The 25581-nt window shown below is 56.7% G+C and overlaps 1 protein-coding gene across 8 annotated transcripts in view; it reads left to right on the top strand.

Moving 5' to 3' along the window:
* Nucleotides 1-25581, top strand: part of CTIF (cap binding complex dependent translation initiation factor) — a 286564-nt gene that overhangs the window by 197010 nt on the left and 63973 nt on the right. For all 8 annotated transcript variants that reach the window (XR_012380017.1, XM_073898235.1, XM_073898230.1 and 5 more), the window contains one exon: nucleotides 1660-1959. Coding sequence is in view for 7 of the 8 variants with exons in the window: in XM_073898235.1 (XP_073754336.1) it covers nucleotides 1660-1959 (300 nt within the window). In the remaining variant the exon portion in view is untranslated. The remainder of the gene's footprint in view (nucleotides 1-1659; nucleotides 1960-25581) is intronic.

Genomic DNA, 25581 nt, shown 5'->3' with positions numbered 1-25581 from the left:
TGGCCAGGGTTGGGGGGGTTATTCATTACATTCCCTTCAGTTCTACTAAATGTAGCTGCAGTGTCCTAGAGTGGAAACAACATGGGCTTGAGAGTCCAGCAGACCAGCTGATGCTCACTCTGCCTTTGACTGGCTAGGTGACCTTGGGCAAGTCACCTAACCTCTCTGAGCCCCAGTTGACTCATCGGTCCCCACCTTGCAGATAGACCGTGAAGATTAAATGTCATGACGTGCGTAAAGACCCCCATGGGTGGTGGTTATTTTATGTACAGACCACTCTTCTGCCCTGGGGCCCAGATAGTTGGGCAGTGGGGTAGGCAAGGAGGGGCTAGAATAAGGGTAGATTCATAGCACCTATACATGGGTTTCAAGGACTCCCCTTAGATGAGGCCCCCTGGATTCCTAAACCAGGAGGACATTGGCATAGGCAGTAGCAGGGCTCAGGGAAAACGACACATCATCTAACCTCCTCGTCTTACTGGTGAATAAACTGAGGCCCAGAGAGTGAAACCACTGCCAAGAGCCATATAGCTAGAGGCAGACGGCAGGTTCTAGGACCCTGGTCTGTGCCTCCCAGCCTAGAGCTCTCCTTGTTGAGAACAGAAGGGCAAGCGTGGGACCTCACTTTATGTCCCTGACCCTGCCCTTCACCCCGATCTTACATCGCAGCAGTTAGGGTGATCACATGCTTGGCCATCAATCCATTGCTTTTGAATAAATACTTCTGAGACTGTCAGATGCCATTTTCTTCCTTCACCAGCCCGGGTCTGATCCACTTGCAGTGAAACTTCTTAAGGGTGTTGAGTTTGTTGTTTGAAACTTCCTTCCAGGAAGTGCCAATCGATTTAGTGGCACATGGCAGGATTCCTTGGTAGATAGCATTTGTTAGAGAAGGCCAGCACAATCTCCACAGGACACAAAACCAGGGCCATATTTACCCAGAGAACACGAGCGTCCTTGGGCTGTAGGAACCAAGAGTCTGGTAGACAAGGTAGCCATTCCCTGGGCGCCTTTAACCAAGGTGGCAGGCATTTTGGATACCTCCCTCCTTCCTGCAAAAAAATATTTTATTTGTTATCTAATTTCATCTTTTACAAGCCCCATTAAGTCATTTCCAGCTTGAGACATTTTATAGGCAAGTAGACAGACACAGCCAATATATATGGGAGTCCTGGGTAAGAGTTAGAGCTTGCAAGAAGGGTCAGCCCCAGATGTCACAGGAGCCAAGAAAAAGGTCAGCAGAGGATCCTGGGGCCCGAGGGTCCTTGGTGGAGGTCAGCATTCCCAGAGGGACCAGACCTCAGGTTCAAGAAGGTAGGGCTGGGGCGCCTGTGTGGCTCAGATGGTTAAGCGTCTGCCTTCGGCTCAGGTCATGGTCCCAGGGTCCTGGGATCGAGTCCCGCATCGGGCTCCCTGCTCCTTGGGAGACTGCTTCTCCCTCTGCTTCTCTCTCTCTCTCTCTCTCTCTCTCTCTCTGTCCCTCTCTCTCTCTCCTCCTCTGTCTCTCATGAATAAATAAATAAAAAATTAAAAAAAAAAAAAAAAAAGAAGGTAGGGCTGGGTCCTTTCTGGGGGCAGCAGCCCTCCCTCCCCCGGTCACCCCCAGCGGTATCCTCGGCTCCACTCAGGCGTGACTCAGTTTGTCTCCCACACCCCCAGGACGAAGTGGCCGTGGAGACCACTAACCCTCAGCAGAACAAGATGGACAAGTTGATCGAGATCCTGAACAGCATGCGGAACAACAGCAGCGACGTGGATGCCAAGCTCACCACCTTCATGGAGGAGGCCCAGAACTCGACCAACTCCGAGGAGATGCTGGGAGAGATCGTCCGGACCATCTACCAGAAGGCCGTGTCTGACCGCAGCTTCGCCTTCACGGCCGCCAAGCTCTGCGACAAGATGGCACTCTTCATGGTGGAGGGGACCAAGTTCCGGAGCCTGCTTCTCAACATGCTTCAGGTAACCAGACACCGGCAGCTGCGGGCCCCCGCCCCCGCCGCGCCGCACCCGCCCCTGGGTTATTACTAGAGAGAAGGCTGCTGATTCTGACCACAGTTGAACTTTTCCCCAAGTTCCACCCTTGCCCGATTAATTATAGAAAATAAAAAGACACCCGAGGGGCGAGGGATGAGTGTCCGGATTTGCGTGTGTTTGTGTGAGCACTCCATGGTTACAATGGACCAATATACTTTTATAGGCGTTTCATGTTTAATCAGCCTCCCCCTCTCTCCGTTTCCATGATAAGAGCGCTGACGCTTGGTCTTAACCCGTCTCTGTGCTTTGACCTCTCTGCGTCTGAGAGGACTCGAACTTGGTGTGGACTTCTCTTTTCTTCCTCCTCTTCCTCCTGCCCCAGACCACCACCCCCCAGCCCCTGGAGGTGGTGTAGCCGGTGCTTAGGTTTGGTCTGGCTGCCCATACACTGGGCTTCCTGAAACCACCTTCAAGGCAGAGGGGAAGCGTGGAGATCCAAGACTGTCTTGTTCCTCGGTGCCTTCCCACTCAAAATCCCTCCAGAGAGCCTAATTCCGATCCTTTTCGTCTCTTCTTCCGTGGGTGCCAGCACTCAGTGCTGGTTTCATCAGTGTGAGAGGGTAGCAGGCACGGGCGTGGGCGCATAGGCTAAGGCTGTTCCATCTCGTAAGCTGGAGGCCAGCACCTGCTCTTCTGTCATGGGTGCGGTAGCAGGGGGCCTGGCGGCGTCAGGGAGAGGTAGCAGGTGGTACGGCATGGCCACCACGCCTGGGGACCCTTGGCTGTGGAAAAGTCGTCTGTATTCTGACTTTGTACCTTAGACTCCCTGAGATATGAGCTGAGTTTCCAGTCCAGGTGAGGTAAGACAGGAGCCTGGACGTTCTGAACGCAGAGTTCCAGAAGGGGAGGAGACCCCCTGCAGGTCTGTCTGAACAAGGGGGAGCACAGGAGAGGTCATCCAAACCCCCAGCACTTCTGAGAGGCCCAGGGGCTCCATCCATAATTACACCTGGACACCAGGCGCAAACCAAGGCATGTAGTCGCGCCGGTCTTAACCAGCTGGTTCAAAGTCTTCCGTCTCTTCCCCCCCAAAACAGGGAGGAGGGAGCCCCCTGTGTGTGCTGCCCGCAGGGCTCCATCCGTGCTGTCCTCCCCTCTTCCTGGGGAGTCTGCTCACTGCAACCTGAGCCCTCGCTGGCCAGCCCAGGCGGCTTCTTTCCAGCCCCAGGCCCCGATCAGGTTCCCATTCCTGGATCGCCCACGCTCCCCTGGTGACGAATTCCCGCATTACCTGAGGGATTTGCACATCGGGCATGTTCCTCACGGGCCGGAATGTCCTGGGAGAGTGTGGAGGGTGGCAGCGGGGAGCAGCCTGTCTGCCACGTACTGCCACGCATGGGGGAGTCAGGGATGGGATTGGCCTTTGGCTTTGGTTTTTGGTCTTTTTCAGAGAAGGGCCAGGATGGGGCAAGACTTGTAGACAATGGCTGCTAGCTCCAAGTAACCTAGCCAGAGCCAGTGGCGGACAGACATCCAGGGTGTGGGGACAAGACGCACCCGGCCGGGAAGGGCAGCTGGCCGCAGGGTCTGCCCAGGATTCTGCCCGGGTCAGGCATTTCTTCCAACGACCCGTGGTCAGAGCAGCCTTGCACACAGTGTCCAGCAGGGCATCCATCCTGGGACATGCTCAGCCACAGAAGGGGCTCCGTGGCACACCCGCCTCTCCATCAGCCACAAAGTGGACTGGCTTAGCCCAGCAGGAAGGGAACATGTTTGGCCCCGCCGAACTCAACAAGTCCTTTTTGCATCCCCTGGCTAATAACGTCTTGTGGAATTAGTGTGCCAAGAGACATAGTTTGGCAAATGCTAGCGCAGGGCAAGAGCACTAAATTGAGAGCCGGGAAACAGAGCTTCTCGGCCTGATTCAGCGGTCAGCAGCTGGTGCTGGGTCTCTGCTGGCTCCCACTGGGAAGGGCTTGGCTTGGCTGCTTGACCCTCCTCCGTGGACCTTACAGGTTGACGCTGCTGGAGATGAGTCAGGGGCCTTGAGGAGGGACCCCACGGGAGCCTTGTCCACCCTCACTTTCCCTGGGTCCTGCCATTGCCAGAAACAGTCCTGGATGCCTCTAGTCCTCAGAACCCCACCCACCCCGTAGCATGGCTCAATGACAGGTATGACATATGCTTTGGGAGCCAGACCAGGAGACCCAGCCCTACTGATGCCACCTCGTCTCTGGGGCAGAGGAAGGCTGTCAGTCCCACATCTGCCATTTGCCTGGGTAGAGTATTTGTGGGTCAGGTATTGAGAAATCTAAATGTCCCCTGTAGGCCCCCATTTACCGCCTCCTTCACCGCCTGCAGCCCCAGCTTTTGTGTAAGCTAAGGAGAGAGCCCCTTGAAGGGCTTGAGCTGGACACTCACTTTCAAGGCCCTTGGGCAGGCTGGATATGCTGCCGTGGGGCTGCCTCTAAGCTCCTGACGGACCAACTCCCTGATTACAAGGCCCAGAGGAAGCCAACCCCGTGGGTCTGCTCGGGCCCCCTCGGGCCCTGCTGTCTCTCCCTGGCACTGAGGAGGTGGCAGATTGAAGTCAGCTTTCCAAGCAGCATGATTCATGGCCGGCGACTGCCCCAGACTCACAAGGTACAAGAAAAGAGGGAAGTGGACATGGCTCATCCAACCCCACTTTCCTTCTTCATGCCCACAGGGGTGCCTTTTTTGACTTGCCTTCATTTTCTGGCAAACCTGATTTGTGTCCCTCTCCTGGCAGACAGTCCCCGGCCCCCAGAGGTCTTCCCTTCCCTTTCTCCCTGTGCAGCTCATACTCAGCTCTGTCCTCTCGAGGCCCACTGCCTCTGGGTCTCCAGCCGGGCACAGTTGGGCTGCTGCCGCCACGTCAGAGGCCCGGCTTAGTGATGCCGGCTGAAACAGGGCCGGGGTGTGAAGTGCCCTGTGAACACAGCTCCCAGCGCTGGCTTTGGACGGTGCTCTCCTTGGCTGACTGCTTTTGCTGCCCGGGTTTCAGCAGTGGGACCTGGCAGCGTAGGGGGAGAGGGGCAGGCTCTGCTGTAGGGGACACTCTGGCAGAGGCATGAGAGCTGCCTGCCAAGCTGGGGTGCGGAAACTGCGGGGCGGTAAGTGGGGCCAAAGCGAGGTCAAAGGGCCTTGAACCCTTCCCAGCCAGAGACTCAGCATTGTCCTCTCCAGGAACCCAGCAACACTGCCCTCATAAGCCAGGACAATGCCAGAGCCCCGAGGGTTTCAGTGGACCCATCGCCAATCCCATAGCTCAAAAATGATCTTCGATTTTTACATCAAAACCGACTTGTTTTGCCTTAAATGTGGGGTCCTTTTTTTTTACTGTTCTTATAAATAAAATTCCACTTTTTAAATGTCTGTTATGCATCGAGCGTTAGATCAGTGTTTCTCATCAGATCGGTGCTTCTCAAACCTGAATGTGCCTTTGAATCGCATGGTATTTTGTTTAAATGCAGGTTCTGGTTCCGTAGTTCTGAGTGCACCCTGAGATTCTCAGGTCTGACAAGCTCCCAGATGATGTGGGCACTGTGGGCACTGTGGGCCCAGGGACCTGACGCTTTGAGTCACAAGGCCTTGTATTGGATGACTGGCGGTTTGTGGGGGAGGGGTCAGTTTCATAGATGGGCCCACTGAGGCACAGTCTTTTATTGGTGTGCTTGTCAGGCAGGGGGATCCGGCCTGGGAACTCTGAGTTTCAGCCCCCGGGTTTTCTGTAGGCCAGTGGTTCTCAGCCTAGCTGCCCACTAGAGTCATACGGAGAGGAGCCTACTGGTGCAGGGGTCCTACCCCAGATCAGCGGAATTAGATTGTCCAGGGACACCGGCCCATCCTTTAGAAAGATTTCTGCTGCTGTGTAGGCAGGTGAGCACCACTTGTGAGGTCGATACTCCAGAAACGCCCTGGCTGTGCCACCGTTGTCCCTTATGAACCAGCGGCCCTGCCTGTCATCCGGGAGCCAGTCAAGAAATTCGTAGCAGGTACGTAGCAGAGGAGTGTGGAGGACGCAGAGCCTGAGCTGGGGAGCGAGCACCAGAGCAGGAGGCGTGACAGCTGAGACAGTCCCTTCGCCTTGCCCGGCCTCAGGTTCCCCTCTGGGCAGTGAGAAAGCTGTTCTGGACCATCCCAGGGACCCTTTCTCACATTCCTCGCCACCATTCCGGGCTTCCTCCGGAAGCAGCTCCGCACTAACCAAGTCAACCAAGCGGGAGCCCAGAGTTGCCTCTCCTCACCGCTGGCCCTATTCCTCTCTGTCCTCGGCTTGTCTCCCGTGTCCTTTTCCTTTTTCTTGGCCTCGGGCATTTGTCGGAGCAGCTATCACGTGTTTTAGGGAAAGGACCTCACTCTGAACCCACGTGGCCCGGGTGTGCCAGAGGCCTGGCCACCCGGTAAAGCTGGGGAGGAGGCTGGCTTCACTGCCTGGCTCCCAACTTCACGTTTGCGGGTCCCACACCCACTGGAGTGTGTGCCTTGATGCTGTCTGACTTCTAGGAGAATGTGGGGTGCCCAGGACCCCCGGGTGACCGAAGTCACCAAAACTCTTGGCCTTGATCCTCGCCCAGGAATTGCGGGATGATAATGGGGCGGGGGGCTGGGGGGAGGCTCCAGCTTCACGAGGCGGGGAAGAATGACTGTGCCTCTTTCTGTGGGACCCTCTGGAATGAGAGGAATTGGAGGCCAGAGCCCCCTCCGCCCAGCACTGCCCTGTCACCACCCCAGGCCTTCCCCTTGGGCTCCGGGAGTGCTCCTTCGCCAAGGTATGCGTGGGTAGTACAAGTTCAAGCCCTCCTGTGTTGACATGTGCGTGCCCTGTTTAGCCGAGGGGTGTCTGCATCTGAGCTATGCAGAGCGGAGTATTATTAGAGCAGGCATCAGTGTGTCTGTAACTGTCTGTAACTGACCCCAGCTCGCCCTAGCAACCGTTGCCAACAACACATCTAACAGAAGGATGCGATACCTTTTTTGAAAAAAAAAAAAAAAAAAAAAGTCATCTCAACTCAAGTCGTAAACACAGCAGGGCTGTTGTGGAAAAAAACAAAAAACAAAAAACAAAAACGCCAAATCGGAATCTGGCATATGACCAGATTTCAAAATAAATTGCTCTCCACCAGCGCCTTCTATAAGATTGTCTCTTAAAAAAAAAAACAACTGGTCTCAAGCTAGAGAACAGACAAATTCTTGCGTTTCTGGCTGGGTCACCGGTCAGCACTGTGTTTGGGGCTTTTGATACGTGGAAACTCCACTGAGTGGCGCCAGGGGCTGCAAGGGGATTCTTGAGGGGTCTGTGGGAGTGATTTTAACTATGGGTTTTAGGCCCGGAAGGCGCACTCAAGATTTCCTGGCCTGGCGGCCCCATCAGCACAACAAAAACATAAGATACATCTCCAGGGCTGGTGGGACACATACACCCTACTCTTGCCCTGTTTCCCTCATCCTCTGCACCTTGTCTTGGTCCCACATTTGCTGGCTCGGGCAGAGGCCCTGGGCCATCCTTCTAACTGCACTCATCAGAGAGAACTTCCCTCTCTCCTGGTTATCGCAAGGTCTCAGGAAAATCAAACCTGTTCCTCCTCACCCACAACCTGGAGTTCCTAACTCCCGTCTTTTACAGGGAGAGCGGGGAGAGGGGCTAACGTTGATCCTTGGGGTTCTAACCAGCTCTAAATGTAAACTCGAGAGCAGGAGTCCTGGCTGAGTTGGCATCAGTCCCCAGCTGCTGACATCATGACTTGGGCATAGTGGTGCTCAGGAAATGCTTGTAAGGGAAGGATGGAGCCCTCCGTCTTAAGTCTCGGTGCTCCCTGCTGGGTGATGGGCTCCTCCACTCCTGAGCACTTTGTGTATGAATGTCAAGACTCTCTCTCTGAGCTGGGTTCCAGGGCAGGAGTCCTTCCCCGTGTTTACAGGTGAGAAAAGTGGCTCAGGAAAGCTACAGGCCTTATCCAAAATCACTGGGCTGAATGGAGGCTAGTTAGTCCAGCACCCCAAGCTCCTGGCTCCCATGCCACCACCACCACCACCACCCCCCCGCGCCAGATAGGATGTAAAGGTCAAAAAGTTGGGAAGATCAGGAATCTGTCTCCTGAAGCTGTCAGTGGGGATTCCAAAATCCACCCTTCCAGTATAATCCCACTGTATTTCCAGCAGTCTCAGAGTCTGAGCTTTCTGGGTCAGGGGAGGGCTGAGGGTGTCTGAGGAATCACCTTCACATCTCCATTGGCGTTATCCAGATGAACCACACAGCTGCTATTCCTGAGGTGAGGTCTGGTTCTCCCCCTGGCACCCTCTCTCCGCTCAGACCTCCCTCACTTCTGCACGCCCACTGCTGAGCTGACATGCACTCCAGGCATGGAAACTAATTTTACTGTTGGCCCGAGCCAGGCATACCCAGGGATAGAAGCGCATTGTTCTGTGCATTCCAGAGCCTGAGCAAAGCCCGGGGCTGTACCCACCCTGAGTTCCCCTCCACTGGTTGCTAGAAATCAAGAGGGGATAAAGCAAAGGGCTCCCAGCAATGCAGACCACTTTCCCCGTGGGCAGACTGTGGATGGCGATTGCAAAGACCCACAAAAGTCTTTTTCTCTTTATAAAAAAAAAAAGTTATCCCACCTGCTGGCCAGGGTGTGAGCACCCTTTGAGTCTTTATGCCTGCCCGTACTGAAGTCCTTGCCCTGTGAGGGCCATGGGGAGCTGCAGACATATCCCCCCGATGGTGGGCACCAGCCAGCCTGCCTCCCATGCCATGGGAGACCGACTGTCCCAAGAGCTTGACCTTCTGTGTCAGAGTCCATGGCAGGCACAGCCACTGCGCCAGGGAGAGCCGATGCTTGGCTGCTACGCAGGCTCTTAGTGCACCCTAACAGAACCAGCGGGGACACACTTGTTGCCCACCCTGGCTTTGGAATGAGTGGATTGTACCTTCTTTCTTCCCAATCCTCATTTCTTCCTCTCAACAAACCCGTTATTGAGCCTTTGCCGCGTATCTGGCCCCATGGCCCAGCCTGCCGACGTGTCGTCTCTGCTAATCTGCCCACCCCTCTGGTCTTCTCCCAGTTTGTGCAGATGGGGGTACTGTCCAGAGTCTGAGTGCTGTACCTGAGGCCCCCAACTGGAATGTCTCAAAGGCAGGCAGAAGCAGCCTGTGACCTGAACGGGGAAAAAAGCATTTTGAATTTTTAATTGGAAAATAAGCAGAGGGAAGAAAATGACCGTGGACCCTCAGTAAGTCCCAGAAGGAGCCCAGAGCAGCAGCTTGCCCATTAAGGTTTTCTTGTCGGAGGCTGTGTCCCTTGGCGTCTTGGGAGCGGAGACTGTGTTCTTGTCATCTTTGTGCACCCCGCCCCCCTACCATGCCAGCACATAGTGGGTACTCGGCCAGCATCAGATGGTCGGTTCCAGGAGCTTCAGCCCAGCGGGGACAAAGGAGCATTGGTGACAGCAGAAGGGGACAGTTCAGCGTTCTGCTCCCGCCTGTCCTGCTCTCCGGGCCAGGGGAACTTTACCCGGGTCAGAAATTGTTTCGCCATCACCTGTGTCCCTTGCCAGGCCGTGTCCTCCTCCCTGCATACCCTCAACCCCCACCCCGGCTTCATTTTCCCTGCTAAATCCCCTGAGAGAACTTGGCCGGGGCGCTTCCCTGTCTGAGGCTGCCATGCCGAGGCCGGCACTGTAGATAAGTGGGTTATCGGAGAAGGCCAGCTCAGGTGTCCCGGGCCCCAGAGGGTCACCCCTGGCTGGCTGGCAGCTCACCCCCAGCACCTCCTCCTCTCCCCTTCCCAGAGCCAGGCCAGCAGGAGACAGCAGATCCTCCCCACGGCTCAGCGAGTGGCCGGCCCCCAGCCGCCGCTGGGAATCTGAGCTATGCTAAGCCACTCCAGATCACAGCATCGCTGCCCTGCCCAGGCACGGCCAGCCCAGACAGGGCGCCTCTACCTGCCGTGGCCGCCTCTGAAAGGCTGGCACTGCCTAGGCCGATGGAAAAAATCTCCCTGCAGGTTATGTAACTGCTCACCACCCTGTCCCTGGCTCCCCAGGGAGGCTCCCAGCCACCACCCAGGAAGCGCGGCAGTCTCCGGGCAGGGAGGGGATGGTGGAAGGTCATTCCTTCCAAGAGAAGTCAGTAGCCTTGAGTCCCTGTCCAAGGTCTTCCTCTGAACCCAGGGTCTGCAAGGCCCCAAGGAGACTGCTGTTCCCTGTAGCTTGTGGAGCTCAGACGCCTGCCCCCAGCCATGTAGCCCAGAAGAGTGAGAAAGGCTTGTCAAGGGACCTGGACTCGGCAGGAGGGGCTGAGAAGGAGAGCGGGAAGGATGGTGTCGTTGTTGGCTTGTTTGGTTTGGTTGGGTTTCTTTATTTGGCCTTTTATTGTATCGTGATAAAATACATGCAACATAAAATTTACCATTTGAACCACGTTTAAGCACGTAACTGAGTGGCACCAAGCACAACCACGAGGGTGCAGCGCCTCTACCACCATCCACCCCCAGAACCTCTCATCATCCCAAACAGAAGCCCCATAGCCACCAAACAATAACCCCCCAGCCCCTCACCTTCTGTCTCCATGACTCTCATGCTCTGCACATACCGCACATGCATGGATTCATAAGATAGTTGTCCTTGGGTGTCTGGCTGATGTCACTTAGCAAAGTGGTTTCAAAGTTCATCCATGTAGCACATGTCGGAATGTCATTCCTTGTCACGGCTGAATAATAAATACCCCATCGTGTGGATCTGCCCATTTTGTCTGTCCGTTCATTCATCATCGGACACTTGGGTTGTGTCCTTTGGCTATTGTGAGTCACGCCGCTGTGAACGTGCCCATACAAGTATCTGTTTGGTCCCTTCTTTCCGTTCTTGTGCGTATATACCTAGAAGTGGAATTGCTGAATCACGTGGAAATTCTACTTTTAACTCTTTAGGAGCTGCCAAACTGTTTTCTGGGAGATCGTTTTTTGATGGGGGAGGTATAATGAGCCAAGATCCAAAGAAACGATGCAAGTAAGGGACAGTGGGGACACCGCCTGGCCTGGCCTCAAGGGTGTAAGTGAAGAGTGGGAGGAAGTCCCTAAGATGAAACGAAAGGGTTTGGACTTCATGTAGTAGGACCAGAGAGCCATTGTTGGTTCTTGAGCCGTAGCAGCCCAAAGAGAATGGTACCAAAGTTAACTAAAAATCAGAGAATGGTATGGACTGAAGGACGGATCTATAGATTAGCCATCCAACCCTTTCATATTGTAGATGAGAGACTCACCACACTGGCTCTTTCATCTGCTGAATGATGCTGTAAGACACGTATGATGGGTTATAGGACGTTATTCTCGGAAATCCCTTAGGTAAGAGAACCAGGAGGTCTGGGTGAGCACAGTGCTGCCACAGGCACACCTCCCCCTCACCGTCCTGCCCCCGTACCTGCGTGCGTTGGCTGTGCTCTGGAAGCCTGGTGTGGATGAGAGTGACTGAGCCGAAGTTAAGGAGTGTGGGATTGGGGCAGAGAGGGTTGAGGGCATGGAAGGAGGATGACGGGACGATGTAAACAGCCAGCAAGAGTGTCACGCTTGTCTTGAACTTGCTGCTTTCAGGGCAGCGGGCTTCCGTCTCCCCAGACAAATAAGAGGTCCCCATAAGTGAACAGAAGTCTTCCCAGCTCCCCTCCGGGTGGCTACTGAGTGGTCTCCAGGCATCCCAGGATGCAGAGTGCAATGCAAGGGGCCCTGGGGAAGCCGCTTGCCTCGCAAATCATCCCCCTCTTAACAGTCCTCACTAGGACTGAGCACATTCCAGAAAGGTCGTGCCCACCATGTGTGTGCGTGCCTGGATCGTGTGCAACCGAGAGCCACCACGCGACTGTATAGCGCCCAGCTCGGCCTCAAAGCAGGGGTGACACCAAAGGAGGGGGGAGCATAGGCAGTATCCAGGGATGCCTGGGCTCCAGCTAAAGCTGACGAACGTCTCTCTGTGGTTGGGATAAGTGCATTCTTGCACCGCTGCCTATAAATCAGAGCCCCACCTGCTGGACTCACACTTGCCGTTGACCCCCATCAGGCCCACTGCATTGCTCTGGGTGCCAAAAAACCCCTGATTAAAGGAATAGTATGTCTAACGCAGTGTGCAAGCAGAGGCACTTGGAATCCTGCGTGTGGGCCACAGGGAGTGCCATGTGGCAGAAGAAATCATTGCTGAAGCCCAGCATCCAACCCCGACCCGGTCCAGTGTCTAACCCGGGTTCTGGTAACCAGTCAGCCGGTGACTTTGGGCAGATCTTGAATTCTAGCTGCCCTCCGCTTACTCTCCCATTAAATGGGCGTAATAATACCTGGGTCCTACACCCGCTTACCCCACAGACATAATCATTGTTAGGATTTGTCGGAACACATATCATTTTGTCTGTGTCCTCTTGGGGGGGGGAACTTCTGAATTTCATAAAAGCATGTTTTTCCCTTTGCCCTGATGAATCCCATTCATCAAGATTCCTAGGAGAGCCCCCCTCCCCTCCAGACCTCCTGCAAGCCCAGGGGCCACCAACTTGTACAACTAGAACTTGGAATTCGGATGTAGCATCGTGGATGGCCCTGAGATCCAGCTGCAAGGAAAGCCCTCACAGGGCCCTGGGGCTGGCGTGGAGGCCCCACTGGGTGCGCCATGCTCAGCACTATTAAACCCCGGGGAAGCAGGGGCACTGGCCTCTACCAGACAGAAGCCTGCTGGAGGGGCAAGGCCAGCTCAACCAGAGAGCAGTTTAGGAAAGTCAGAGAAGGGGGCAAGCCCTGTAAGTGCTAGCAGCTGGGGAAGGCTTCCTGGAGGCGGCGGCATGAAAGAAGAGGCAGGATTTGGGGAGCCAGAGGAGAACAGGAGGAAGGAGCCAAAGCAAAGTCTTGTAGATGAGGGGAGCCTGTGGGGCGCAATTGTGTGGGGGAGCCTGGCGGGATGAGGCAGGTGGTAGTCTGACAGCCTTGGCTGAGGGTGTCCGGGAAGCATCGGGGGCTCTGCCAGCGTCAGCAAGCCCCGGTGTGAGGCTGCCCAGCCAGGCGGCGACCCCAGGCCACAGTCACCACACTGGCTCTTTCATCTGCTGGTACTTGCTTCTTGCCATTGCAAGCCAAGATGGTTTTAATCCAGACCTAAAACTTCTCCTTGGGCAAGGGGCAGGGAGGGCCGCTGCATCTGGGGCCCCGGCCAGCCTGCTGGGGGGGCCTGGGACACCAGGGTGTCACTGAGGCAGATGGTAGGGGGCCTGACAGTCGAGGGCAGGGCCCCGGCAGTCGAGGGCAGGGTCCCAGGTGCCCACCCCACGTGACTCACAGAGCCCCTCCTTATGGATCGGCTACTCTGGGGAGCAGGCTGGAGGTGGGTGCCCACATGCTTCTCTCTGTGCAGACACCCAGCGCCACGCTGTCTTCTTGCTACCCCCTCTTGCCACGGCCCGTTAGCCCACAGGGAACCAGAAGCAGGGCTGTGTGTGAGGCCGTGGGGCCGGCAGCCTCACAAAGCCTCACTGCTCTGCTCTTACCTCCCCCTCCTCCCCCAGGACATATTTTCTGGCCTGCCTCAAGGGGTAGAGCAGGAGACAGACGTCTGAAGCCAGTGTCTGGCCTGGCTCCCCCCACTCTGGGCCTCATGGTCCTCCTGTGGTCTGGGGGTCGGCCTCCCCATGGGGCAGCGGGGCTCCTGGCTCCTTCTGTCTGGCTCCCTCAGCCCCTTGGGCACCTTGGGCTTGTGAAGGTCGCATGGGGGTGCAGGACTGAGGAGAGCCTGGAAAATATTTGGGAGTTGCCTAGGTGTAGGAAGAGAAGATGGGGACTTGCTCAGGAGGGGATTTGAAGGGGTGGTGGAGGAGGTACCGAGGCTCCAGCCTGCTGGGTTCTAGCTCCTGCCCGGCATTTGATCTCGGGCCAGGCCTCCCACCCATCTGGTGGCTTCCTCACCTATAAAATAAAGGGGTCAGAAGGGCGATTTCCAAGTCCCTACGAGCTCTGTGTCTGTCATGACCAGTGGGGCACACAGAGTGCATGGTAGTTGCCCACTGCTGACTGATTGGTCATTGGGCTCACCGGTGAAGAGCAGACCCCAGCAGACCCTGGCAGATGCCTAGGGGGTGTGGATGGGGGGAGGTCTGCGGTGCAGTCCTCTCCTCCCTGCCCTCCTGCCTGGTCTGTGGGGTCCGTGCCCTCCTGTGGGTAGAGCGGCCTGCAGGGGGCGCCAGCACGCAAGGCTGGCCTCACCTGCCCGCAGGCCTCTCCTGGGCCAACCCAACATCTTGGCATCCTGGGGGTTTTCCCACTGGGAAGATTGAAACCATATGATAGTAGCTCTGCCACAAAGCCACCCTCCCGTGTGCAATTTCCAGCCCCTCAGGGGCCCCAGCCCTGAGTCCAGCAGCCTCAGTTTGCGGGTCCCTTCCAGGCGTCTGCAGCAAGCCGACAGAGTGCTCACTCCGCCAGTGTCTGGGTGTTCCTGTCAGGTGTCTACCTGGAGGCCCCTTTCCCCTCCCTTTTAGTCGGGCAGTCGCTCTGCAGGCATTTGGGGTGCACTGGCTTAGAGCAGACACTGGGCACCCTGGGTACCCTTTAGAGATTTGTGAGGTGCATGTTAATAGTCCCATTCTATGCATGGGTAAAGAAAGTTCCAGAAAACTTAGGAAATACACCTGAAGTCACACAGCCAGTCAGTGAAGAAGCACAACAGGACCCTAGTCCCCCAGTGCCCTGCACCCCTGCCCCCTCAGGATGTGTGCCACCTGAGTACCTCTGCTGGCTGAAGTGTATTTGTGTTTGGGGGCAGGGTGGGGGCAGGTATAAGGTGACCGGTGGCAGGGGATGAGCTAAGGAGACACCTTTGGATGACAGTGTGACCAGAGCCTCTTCCCTGTAGACTAAACAGGAGCCGAGTGGTCTCCTCACTGTCATCTCATGACCGAAAGCATCGAGACAGTTTCCAGACCAGAGCTCAGGGGTCCCCTGCTCCCTGCCTGTCTCAGTGAGGGCCGGGGGCAGGGGTGCCCCTCTCCACCGAGCTGCAGACAAGCAGCAAGGTGACTCCTGGTTGTCCCAGCCAGCCTCAGCTTCTCCTCTGTGGCCGTCCCCACGATTGGTCTCCAGCCTGTCACCCTGGTGATTCATGAAAAAAGACAAAGAGAAGAAAACTCAGTTTGGTTTGATTTGTCCCTATATGACGGCCCCAGGGGCTAGAGGCCGCAGCTCTGAGTAAAAGTGGGTCCTGTCAAGTGGGCACCCACGGCGCCCCTGTGTCGGCAGCCCCCCGCGGTCGGGTGGCAGGCCGAAGCTCCTGTGTCAGGCCCCAGCAACGGAAGCCTGGAGGAAGTGGGTCATGTCTCTGATGGGGCCTTGTGCCTCTGTTACCTGTCAAGGCTGGAGGAAGGGGTGGTGGGGCCTTGAACGGGTCCCTTCCTCACTGGTCATCAAGCCTGAGAGGATAGGACCTGAGGCCTGCAAAGGGAAAAGGAAAGAGAGAGAGAGAGCCTGCGTGCTGTCTCATTTCTAATACTCTAAAGTATGAAGAAGTGAGGACCCAGGGGTGTGAGCCGAGGCAGTCTGGGTTGCTCAATCCCAGAGGAGCCCTTCTAAGGTTTCCCCGGCGCGTCGCCCAGAGTGTCACCCCAGAGAAAGAGCCACGCTGTGAAAAGCCATCTCTGCTGCCACTGCCATGCCTTTCCCTTTTTTTTAACCCCCCCCTCCCCCGCCGCCATACAACTTGATTTATTATGACCCCTATGCATTTCAGCAGCTGCGGCTTCATTTCAGAATCAGGTTAAGTAGCCGAGGGTTCAAAACAGAAAAGGTCACGGTGGGGGGGGGGGGGGGGGCTGCAGGGAAGGCAAGGGACACTTAATACGGCGCATTCCCACGCACACCTCTGCCGCTGCCGGGGGGTCACGCACATCCCCTCCCTGCACATGTGCCACGGCCACACAGACACCTTGGCTCCTCGGCCTTATAAAAGGGAAGCTCGAAAATACCGTGTGTTGGCCCATTGCAGCTGGCTCCCTCCGTGCTTCCTCTTCCTCTGGCCCCGACCGAAGAGGTAGCCTTCTTGAGAGCTGGTTGGAATGAGAGCCCCACGGTGGGGGGGCGGGGGTTGGCCAAGATGGCCTGAGGCCAATTCAGCTTAACAAGCATCTATTGAGCACCCTCTGTGTACCTAAGGGGCAGAGTGGTGGGGTGGGGCTCGAGGGAGGGGAGTGCAGATAGGCTCAGAAACTCCTGTCCCTTCCCCGGTCCCTGGGCTCCCTGCTCTCCTCCCACCCCTCCCTGGCTAGCACAGCTTTCCGGCACACAGAGCAGGTAGTATGTGTGTGTGTGAAGACCCCCATCCCTGCCATGGTGGAGCTTCTGGCTTTTCGAGCCCCCTCCTTATTGTCAGGCTCCCAAATGACCCCAGAGGGCTTGCTTGCAAAAGTTTGTTCTCTGGACTTTGTGTTTTCCCCATCTGCTCTGCCTTCCCCGTGCCTCCTGGCCCTGGCCCCAGCACCAGCCCCTGTCTGTCCCTGCAAACACAAGTCAGCTGTGTGTGCAGACAAAGCCTTGCGTCGCAGTGGGGGCCAGGCCTGCAGAAGGGACATTTCCAGGGAACTCTGGGGGCGGCGGCTGGGAGGGCAGAGGCGACTGTCTGATAGCAGGGACTCGGCGTCACCGTCTAGGGGACTTGGCCGGGTCCCAGGGGCCAGTGGCTGTGGGTGGTGACTGGGAGAGGCGGCCAGGCTGGAAGAAATCTGCTGTTTGAGAAGTGTAGGAAACGGTCTGCAGAGAGAGATAACACAGCCCGGGCTCTGTGTGTCTGTGTGCGTCTGCGTCTGCCGGCCAGGGTGGCTGGAGCCAGCCGGTCTGAGGCCGTATCTAGTGAGATTTTTGTCCTGGGTTGTGAAAGTGACCTATGGAGCCAACAGCAGGGTTCAGGGCCTGGGAGAGGAGACATGTGGTCCTCCCTCCCCTCCCCCTCGGCTGGTGTTCCTCTCCACGTTCCTCCTCCCCCACCAGAGAGTAGGAGGGGGGAGTGAGGCTGGCCAGAAGGAACATTCTTAGTGCGGTGCAAATGGTTAAAAGGCCTGGTTTCAGTCTCAGCTGTATCACTGACTTCACATATGAACTTGGATACATCGCCCACTATTTCTGGTTCTCAGTCTCATCGGCTATAAAATGGGGATTATTTATATCTGCCCTGCATATCACCCAGGAGGGGTGGCAAGATCTTATGAAATAAGGATGTGACAAGTTTGTAAACTGTGAAGTGCCACATGAATGATTGTAATGATTAAAATTGCTTTGTGTCCACTAGGGCCGGCGAATAAAGACCCGGGTCATAGGAACACGGCAGTGAGCCGTGGGGAGGAGGTGGGCTATGGAAGGTTCCAGGGGCAGTGGTGGGTCATAGGTTCCATGAGGGAACCTGGACCCAGGGCAGGAGGGAGGGCGCAGCCCATCGGAGGCTCTCTGCAGGTGGGGGTGCTGGTCCCAGGTTTGCTGACCAGAGGAGAAGGTGGCCTGGGTTCCATGCATGTCTCCAGGGAGACAGGAAAAGCTACGTGAAGCCCCTCAACCCACCGGGGGCTCAGGGCCCTTGCGTTTGGAGGATAAAGTGCTAGCTATTGCAGAGGGATGAGGGGTAACTCTGCCTTCCTTTCTTAACCGCCGCTGTCCAAGGCAGCCAGGTCACCCTGTCCCCCAGCCCCTCCCATCCCGACCTGGAAATCAGCCACCTCTGGTGCAGAAAATGCAGGAAGGAGCCCGCAGAGGTGACAGGGCTCTTAGGCTGAGAGAAAGATACAGTCCCTGGAGGCATGAATGCCACCCACCCCTGAGGGCCTCTCAGCCTCCAGCTTCTCCTTCCTCGGTCCGGATCCCAGGGCTTCTGGGCACCCGGAGGGCGACAGGTCAGGTACCAGGGGCTCTGGGAGCTGCAGCCGTCCAGCTCCTGGGGCTGGCATGGAGTGGCTCAGCCTCAGCTCCGGCTTGGGTTCCCTCCTCTGAGCCTCTGGGCTGAGTTGGCGGGGCCACACAGACTCCTTGGCTCCCTGTGCCTTATAAACGGGGCCGGGGCCGTGTGTGGAGCTTACAGGAGGAATGCCTGGCGCCTGTGGCCCAGGGCAGCTGCTGCCCCCCCCCCCATTGGACACCACGGCACCAGAGCCAGGAGGGAACCAGAGCCAGCCCAGGGCAGGACTGGGAAGTGGGGAGCTTTGCCTGGCAGGCCCTTTCCCCCTGCCCTGCCCTGCCTTCCCAGAACACCCCAGAGTACAAAAGGGTTTTCTCCTTTTTCCCCAGTTAACCTTTACCTGTCCCCATGTCCTAGCCCGTTAGTGAGCGTTGCAGTGTGCGGCCCCTCGTCTCCTCTCCATAGAAGGAAGAAGGACTGGAGACAGGCCTGTTAGACATGGGTACCACGCAGGCCCTCCCACGTGGGGACAGGCCGAGGGGCTCTTAGCTGAGTGGTTCCCGGGTGCCAGACCGAAGCTGGTCTGCACAGGGCGCTGCACCAGTACACGGTTTATGTCCGCTGCGATTCTGCCCCCCGCCCTGCCTGGGAAGGACTGGCCATTATTCTGAGACTGCATCCTTCCTACTCTCTTGGCATTAGATTGTCCTTTCTTTTATGAAATGATGGGTGAAACCTTTTTTAAAAACATCCCTAGCAAAATAAAACATTGGCAACCCTCAAATCTTTCTGATCCAAGAAATCCTGGAGCCCACGCCCAGCCCCCTAGTTGATGTCCAGAACAGCACACTCCAGTGGGGCATCCAACTGTCCGGGTGCGGGGGAGCCCAGACCTGCAAGGCCCGCTGGGTGGGAGGACTTGATAAGTGAACGGGGTACAGCTCACGAGCTGGGACAGGGCACTCCCGAACCTGGGGCTGCGTGTCTCAGCCTGACACTCATGTTCAGCTTTGCTGCCTGGGTTTGCATCCCAGCCTGCCTGTTCTGTTCTCTCGGCTAGAGATGCTTCCTCCCACACGGCTGGGAATGCAGTGTCCCAGCGGCCACCGCACGCTGCCACTGTCGGCTGCCCCGGCAGGCCTGGGGAAACCCAGAGAAGCTGCATCGGCCGCCTCCCACCAAACACAGCACACTGATTCCTGTGCTCGGGAATACTGACTCCAGTTACCTGGTCAGCACGCACTGCACTCCCACCAGTGTGCACGGCGGCCTGACATCGCCACCTCGTTGCTCTCATGCACGCACACGGTCTCGGTCCATCTCACATGGATCCACATGCACAGTGGTTGACAGCCTTTTCAACACACAGATGTGCTCATTCATTAGCTGAGCAGCTGCTATGTGCCGGGCAGGGTGCTGGTGGAGAAATGGAACAGTGTCTCTGCTGTCACTGGGTGCCTCATCATCTGGCAGGAGACACACAAGGGTAAACCAGCAATTGCAGACATGGCTGCTAAGGGCTTTGTAGAGGCACACGCACACACTGTCCGAGAATCTAGAAAAGAGAGAACTCACTCGGGGCACATCAAATGCTGTCGGTCAGAGGCCAGAACACTAGAGGTGAGTCTCCGTGGCTGGTGTGGAGGGACCCAATGAAGAAGTTTGCAGAGGATCATTTTCCCGGCTAACAGATGAGCATACACATAGGCAAGAAGCAGGAAGAAACAGTGTGCAGGGGCAAAAGGAGGTGATGTTACGGGAAGGAAGTGTGCATTGGGGGCAGAGGGAAGGGAAGCGGGGAGGGAGAGCCAAACCTAAGTTGGGAGGGACACTTTGGGAGGAGCAAGATGTCCCTTTTGGGGAGGAGAGGCATGATCTGGAGGCTTCCCTCAGGCAATGACAGTGGGACCCTAGGGTCGGGGGGGGGGTACCTGAGAGTGATCTCAGGGTTGGCTCTGAATGACTTGGCAAGTTTCCAGCCCATGTGCCTACAAGGACCCCTTCATTTCATATATGTCAGCATGGCGAGCACGGGATGCTTGGGCCAGAGTGAAACTGTATACATGGGAGGAGCCGCTCCACATGTGCTCAGAGAGGTCCAGGCTGTCATTCTCACTTTCCAGAAGTGGTCACCTCCAATATCTTCCCATTCTTCCCGATAAACACACCCCGAAGAGACCAGCCCCCAGCCCTCGGCCATTTGCTGCATGTGGGAGCACCCGATTTTCCACACCTGGTCCATTTCAGATAAATGTGAGCTGTGTGGACAGTTTTGTGCAGGATGACTGATGGGCGGCGCACAGGAGGCGATCCCGCCCCCCTCCTCCTGGAGCTGCCAGGAGTCCCCCACCCCACCCCAGAGCCTCCAGGAGTGCAGACAGCAGTGGTGGGGGGCTTTGGGATGCATCAAGATCACTAGGACCACTTCACGAAACCAGGTCACAGGTCTCACTTTCTGCGATTTTTCTCATTTTGTAGTCACTTAAAGCCACCACAGCTGAGATTGGGTTTGGAGCCTGTAAGAGTGATAAACAGGAGGCTTCCGTGTCCTCCTTCTGCCTTTCTATGAGCTTTGTTCATTAAAGAAAGAGAAGGCAGGAGGGAGGGAAGAAGGAAGAAAAGAAAAAAGGAGTCTACCCCAGAGTCGGGTTTTGCCAGAAGCACGGAACTGCAGGGCCACTGGCTCTGCTTGTAAGCAAGCATCATTCAGCAGCTCGGTTAGGGCCGCCCGGACTCAGCAGGGAGCAGCCTTAGAGCCTGGCTGCAGTCGGAGCTGCATTCCTGCCCGGGTTCAGAGCCCAGCTCCACCGCTCCCGGCGCGTACCTTTAGACAAGTGACCTAATCTTCCTGTCTGTTTTCATCCCCACGTGATGGGGATGATGATAGAGCCGTTAGCAGGACTGAATGAGATGCCGCCTGTAAAGATTTAAAGTGGCGCCTGGCACACAGTGAGCCCTCCATAAATCCCAGGTGCGCCGAGGATCACAGCCGGCGCTACACAGTTGTCCAGGGCTGAGCAGGAGCAACCAGGGACCGGGGCCTGAAGCAGTGCAAGAGGTGCCCTCCTAGGCCAGCGCTTCTTCCCCTTTGGCCTTGACTGCTTTTCGCTAGATCAGGATGCGTGGCGCACAGAGTCTCAGCGCGGAACTCCGAAGGGACGGGAAGGACCCGGCCCCGCTCTCGTCCCTCCTGGGCCTCACCCCAGCACAGCCGAGGGGCCTTCCTCCTCTGTCTGCCAGCATCATTGCCGTCCCCACCCCACGCCAGCCCCACCAGCCACTGCTGACTCTCTGAAAGCCTTCTGCTTGGGGGCAGCGGATGGACTGGACGACCTCTGAGTCCCTTCCCTCTCTGCAGGGTAGTAAATCTCCCTTCCCTCACCCCGTCACTCAGTCGGTGGCCTGCTGGGGACCACAGCCTGTCCATATGGTTCGGCTGGCGGCCTGGGAGGAGCCCTGGGGATGGGACTTTGTTTGGGGCCTCCAGACCATTGAGGGAGGGGCGGGGCTGGGGTCAGGACAACAGGAGTGCCTTTCCCTGGCTCTCCGGGAGCAGCTGTGAGGGGCGCCGGCAGGAGACAGACGACCGAGACCCCCCCCCCCGCCGCCCCCCGGCCTTACTGTTTGTGAGGGATGAGTGGGTAGGGGCAGCCAGGATGGACTTGGCCACCTTGGTTCACATCTGAAGTATCAAAAGAAAACGAAAGAGAGAAGGGGGCGAGAGGGAGGGAGGTGACCCCTATCTGTCTGAAGAGAAAAGCCATGAAGTAACAAGGGCTTTCACAGTAAATTCTCTCTCTGTGGGCTGCTCTAAAAACCCCGGCCATGTGGCCCAGCCCCAGGCCTTAAATACGGCTGCGTCCAAACCAGGGGTTGCAGCAAGGGGCCATGACAAGCCCCAGCTCTTGGTCTCCTGGGCCTCGTCTCGGTTGGGAATCCCTCCCCCTCCCCCCGGGAAGGAAGAAGGGGCAAGATGCGTGTGTGTGTGTGTGTGTGTGTGTGTGTGTGTGTGTGTGAGAGATTGTGTTGCCACATTACGCATTCCAGCTCCCAGACAGCGTGCGTCTGGCTGCTCCCCGTCTGCTTTTCTTCCAAAGGGTGGTTTGCAGTTTAGATTAAGGGCTCCTGGCTATACGTGGTATTTTCTCAACCCCCACCCCAACTCCCCCACCCCTCCCCACCTTGCCCCTGCTCGCACACAGCTTCCCCGGGCCCTGGAAGGGGGCTGGCAAAGCAGCAAGGGAGGTCGGGCAGCCGTGTGCTTTCGGATATCTGTCTCTCACACCTCTCCGAAGGAGGACGATCTCAGCGGGGGGCGAGGTTCCGAGCCAGACACTGCGGCGTGGGGAACGAGGCTCTGGACAGCAGTTCTTATGACCTTGGGTGGGAGCGCCCCCTTCTCAAGGTCTCCCAAGTGAGAACCCCACAGGAAATGAATGGATGGCTGACCCTCTGACGTTTAGGTTGGAGGAGAAACCTGAATTTTTTTGAATTTGTCCCTTTCCAGGAGGAGGCTTGGAAAGGTTCAGGACCCTGCTCTGGGACCAGGGCACACCGGGTCCCAGGATGCCATATAGAATGTGTGGTTATGCCCCCTGCGGAGGGACACACAGACACCAGCACTTCCGCCAGGGCTCAGGATCCTGAGTTCGAGGTCCCGCTCTGCCCCCTGCTCTGAGGAGGAGTCTGGGTGAGCCAGCTCTCCTCTTTGGCCTCCGCCGTAAATAAATGGCCTGAGCATCTTAGGGCCCCTCAGGGCTAACAGTGAGTCCTTTGACCTGTTCCTCCCTTTTCCCTGAGCATCCCAGGACCACACCTGGAGCATCCCCCCTGGCTCCCTGCACACCTGCCCTCCAGGGGCTGCACTGCCAGGAAGAACTCACGAAGCTGGAGGGAGTCAGGGGAGCGGCCTTTGTAGACCAGATCCCTAAATCCGGGAGAGGCAGAGATGCGACTACAGGAGGGACAGAACACAGACCTCATCAGCATCACTATAAATTCCCGACCTGTGAAACCCAAGGGTCCCCCTGGACAGGTCACTTGAGGAGAACTACAAGAAAGCGCTCGTACTGCTGTACGGGTGGGCGTGGACTCCTCATCGCCCTGGAGAAGTGGGCCAGAAGTGGACCCCGACGCTAGGAAGGCTGAAGTGTGCATGGCAAGATGTCTTCAGGAAGAGCCATGCAGGACCCTGGGCAGCAGGCCCTTCAGCCGGGGTGCCCCAGACAGACTCAGGAGATGTGGGCTATGCTGAGCCTGGGGGAGGTGGCAGGGATGGGTGGGTACCAGGAGACATGGAGTCCCACGGTACCCACAGGGGGTGCCCCCTGGGCTGCAGACCCTCGTCTTCAGCACACTCATTCTTCTGCCCCTTCCCTGCATGGCTTCTGCAGCCCCTTCTTTAGCAGGGAGCACTGAACCCCTGAGAAGCCCCAAATCGTTTCCTTTGGGTTTGAGGATATAGCCTCTGATTTTTACTTTTCCGGAGTAGGGAGTCCAACAGGCCTGGATTCGAATTCCAACTCTTGTTTAGTAGTCATGTGATCTTGGATGTGTTTCTGCCTCAGTTTCCTTGCCGGTAAAGTGGGGATGATGATAATACTCCATGGGGTTGCTGGGGAGATTAAATGCGGTAACGCATGTGAATGGCTTAGTACAATGCTGGCCCTCCGTACGCGCTCATAATTCAGTGATTCGACTGGACTCCGCTTGGGAGAACTGTGAGAGGAACTTGTGATTTGATCCGAGTCATCCCGTGTGCACTGATACCCTGGGTTGGGTCCTGTATGAATCAAGTACGAATCAGGGACGTCTCATGCTCATGGATCAGAAGGCTCAATATTAAGATGTCTGTTCTTCCCAAAATGATCTCTAGATTCAACACCATCCCAATCAAAATCCCAGCAGGCTTTTTGGTGGAAACTGGCAAGCTGCTTTTGAAATGTGTCTGGAATCACAAAGGACCTAGAATATCCAAAGGGGTCTTTAAAAAGAAAAAGTTAGAAGTATAAATCAAGGGCTGTTTTTTGCTTGAGGCTCTGCTGGGAAGACGAGACACAGTGAGAGACCCACAGGCATGCAGGGCCATGGTTCAGAGTGTTTGGATGTGAGAGCCTGATCCCGGGGCTGCCCATGTCAGCTTTGCCAGGTGCATGTTCGTGACCTTGAGCAGGATACTTGTAACCTGTCTGTGGCCCAGGTTCTCTTTCAAATGGGGATAATCACAGTGCCACTGCCATGGGGCTATTATAAGGATTAAATGAGGCAATCTCCTAATCAGGTGCATTCCACCAACAGAACACAGAGATCAGATTCATTGCTCTGTTGATTTGGAGCTCCTAAGCTAGTGGGGAAAATAAGACCTATATACACATGGCCGTATCTACTGAGGGCCATGTGACTGGGACACTAATAATGCCCAGAAGATTCAAAGGGCAGCAGACCAGGCCATGAAAAAGCAGAACCGGATGTAGTTCTCATGTATGAACCGCCCTCAGCGCCCAAGGCTGCCCTACTAGATGTTCGGGAGGGGACGGAGATGGAATGAGGACACTTCCTGCCTCGAGGGTCTCAGGGTCCTGCAGAAGAGACGAGACTCGAAGGGTAGCCACCCTTCCCAAAAGATGAAGTGCCAGAGCTGAGAACCCGAGGCCCGTGAGTCTGACCCCTCCTTTTCCCGCACCCAGACTGGGGAAGTAACTTGCCCGGGGTCACTGGGCCGAAGGTTCAAGGTAGAGGAAGTTTGAAGCAGACAGGGAGTGTGAAGGAAGATCCGAGGACAAGGAACTGCAAAGGTGTCCTTGGGGCCGTCAGAAAAGGCTGTTTCTGGAGCCCTGAGTTTGAGGCGGGCACGGTGGGCAGGGGACGACCAGCAGGCTTGAGTCACCCAGGGGCAGGCTGCCAAGTCCAGCAGGACACCCCACAGAGCCCTTTGGCCCAGGCCCAGCTCAGCCACCCCTCCCTGGCCCCCGGATGCACATACCCCACCAGGCCTGGAGCCGTTTCCTGAAAGACTGAGAAAGCGCCCGGAGCTGGAAGGGGCCGCTTTGGCCGCCAGGGGCCGGGGCCAGGTCTCTCACGGAGGAGAGACGTGTGAGGGGAGGACGTGACCGGCGACTTTCATTCTCAGAGGCCGGGGATTTCAGAGGAATGTGGCCAACTCCTGCTCTGAAGTTCCCACTTCAGACCCCGCCCGGCTGGAGCCAAAGCCACCTCCAGCCGCCACCCTGGAAATCGCGGAGGCACATCACAGGCCACGTCTGTGGGGGGGGGCACGTCCTCCTCTGTGGCTTCTGTGAGCTGGCCCACTTCCTCGTGTTCCCAAATATACCTTCTCCTCGTGGAAGGCCTTGGGTTCACCTCCAGGCAACTTCCCCCAGTCTCTGATCTTTGGCCCCACACCTGTCCGCCGCACACGCCATCCGCCCAGGAGAGCCTTGGCTCCTGGAAGCGACCTCCTAGGAATGTCACGACTCTGCCTTTGAGGTCATGAGCAGACCTAGGGGAGGGCGGAGAATTCTGTATGAACCCTGCACAATGGCTCAAGCCAGGCTGAAGCGGGGACACCTATCCGCAGGTAACTCTCCCCAGGTCTGCTTTGTTGGCCCGGCGACTGTGAGAGCCACGCTCTGGGGAAACTGAGGCAGGAGAGGCCAGGATTTGCCCCCAGGCCCTCCAGTAAGATAGAGG

The sequence above is a fragment of the Callorhinus ursinus genome, unplaced genomic scaffold (genome assembly GCF_003265705.2).
Source record: "Callorhinus ursinus isolate GAN/ISIS: 27379988/994484 unplaced genomic scaffold, GSC_fseal_2.0 scaffold11, whole genome shotgun sequence".
Classification (NCBI taxonomy): Eukaryota; Metazoa; Chordata; class Mammalia; order Carnivora; family Otariidae; genus Callorhinus; species Callorhinus ursinus.
The sequence above is the reverse complement of the archived record's forward strand: the minus strand, read 5'-3'. Positions and strand labels throughout refer to the sequence as shown.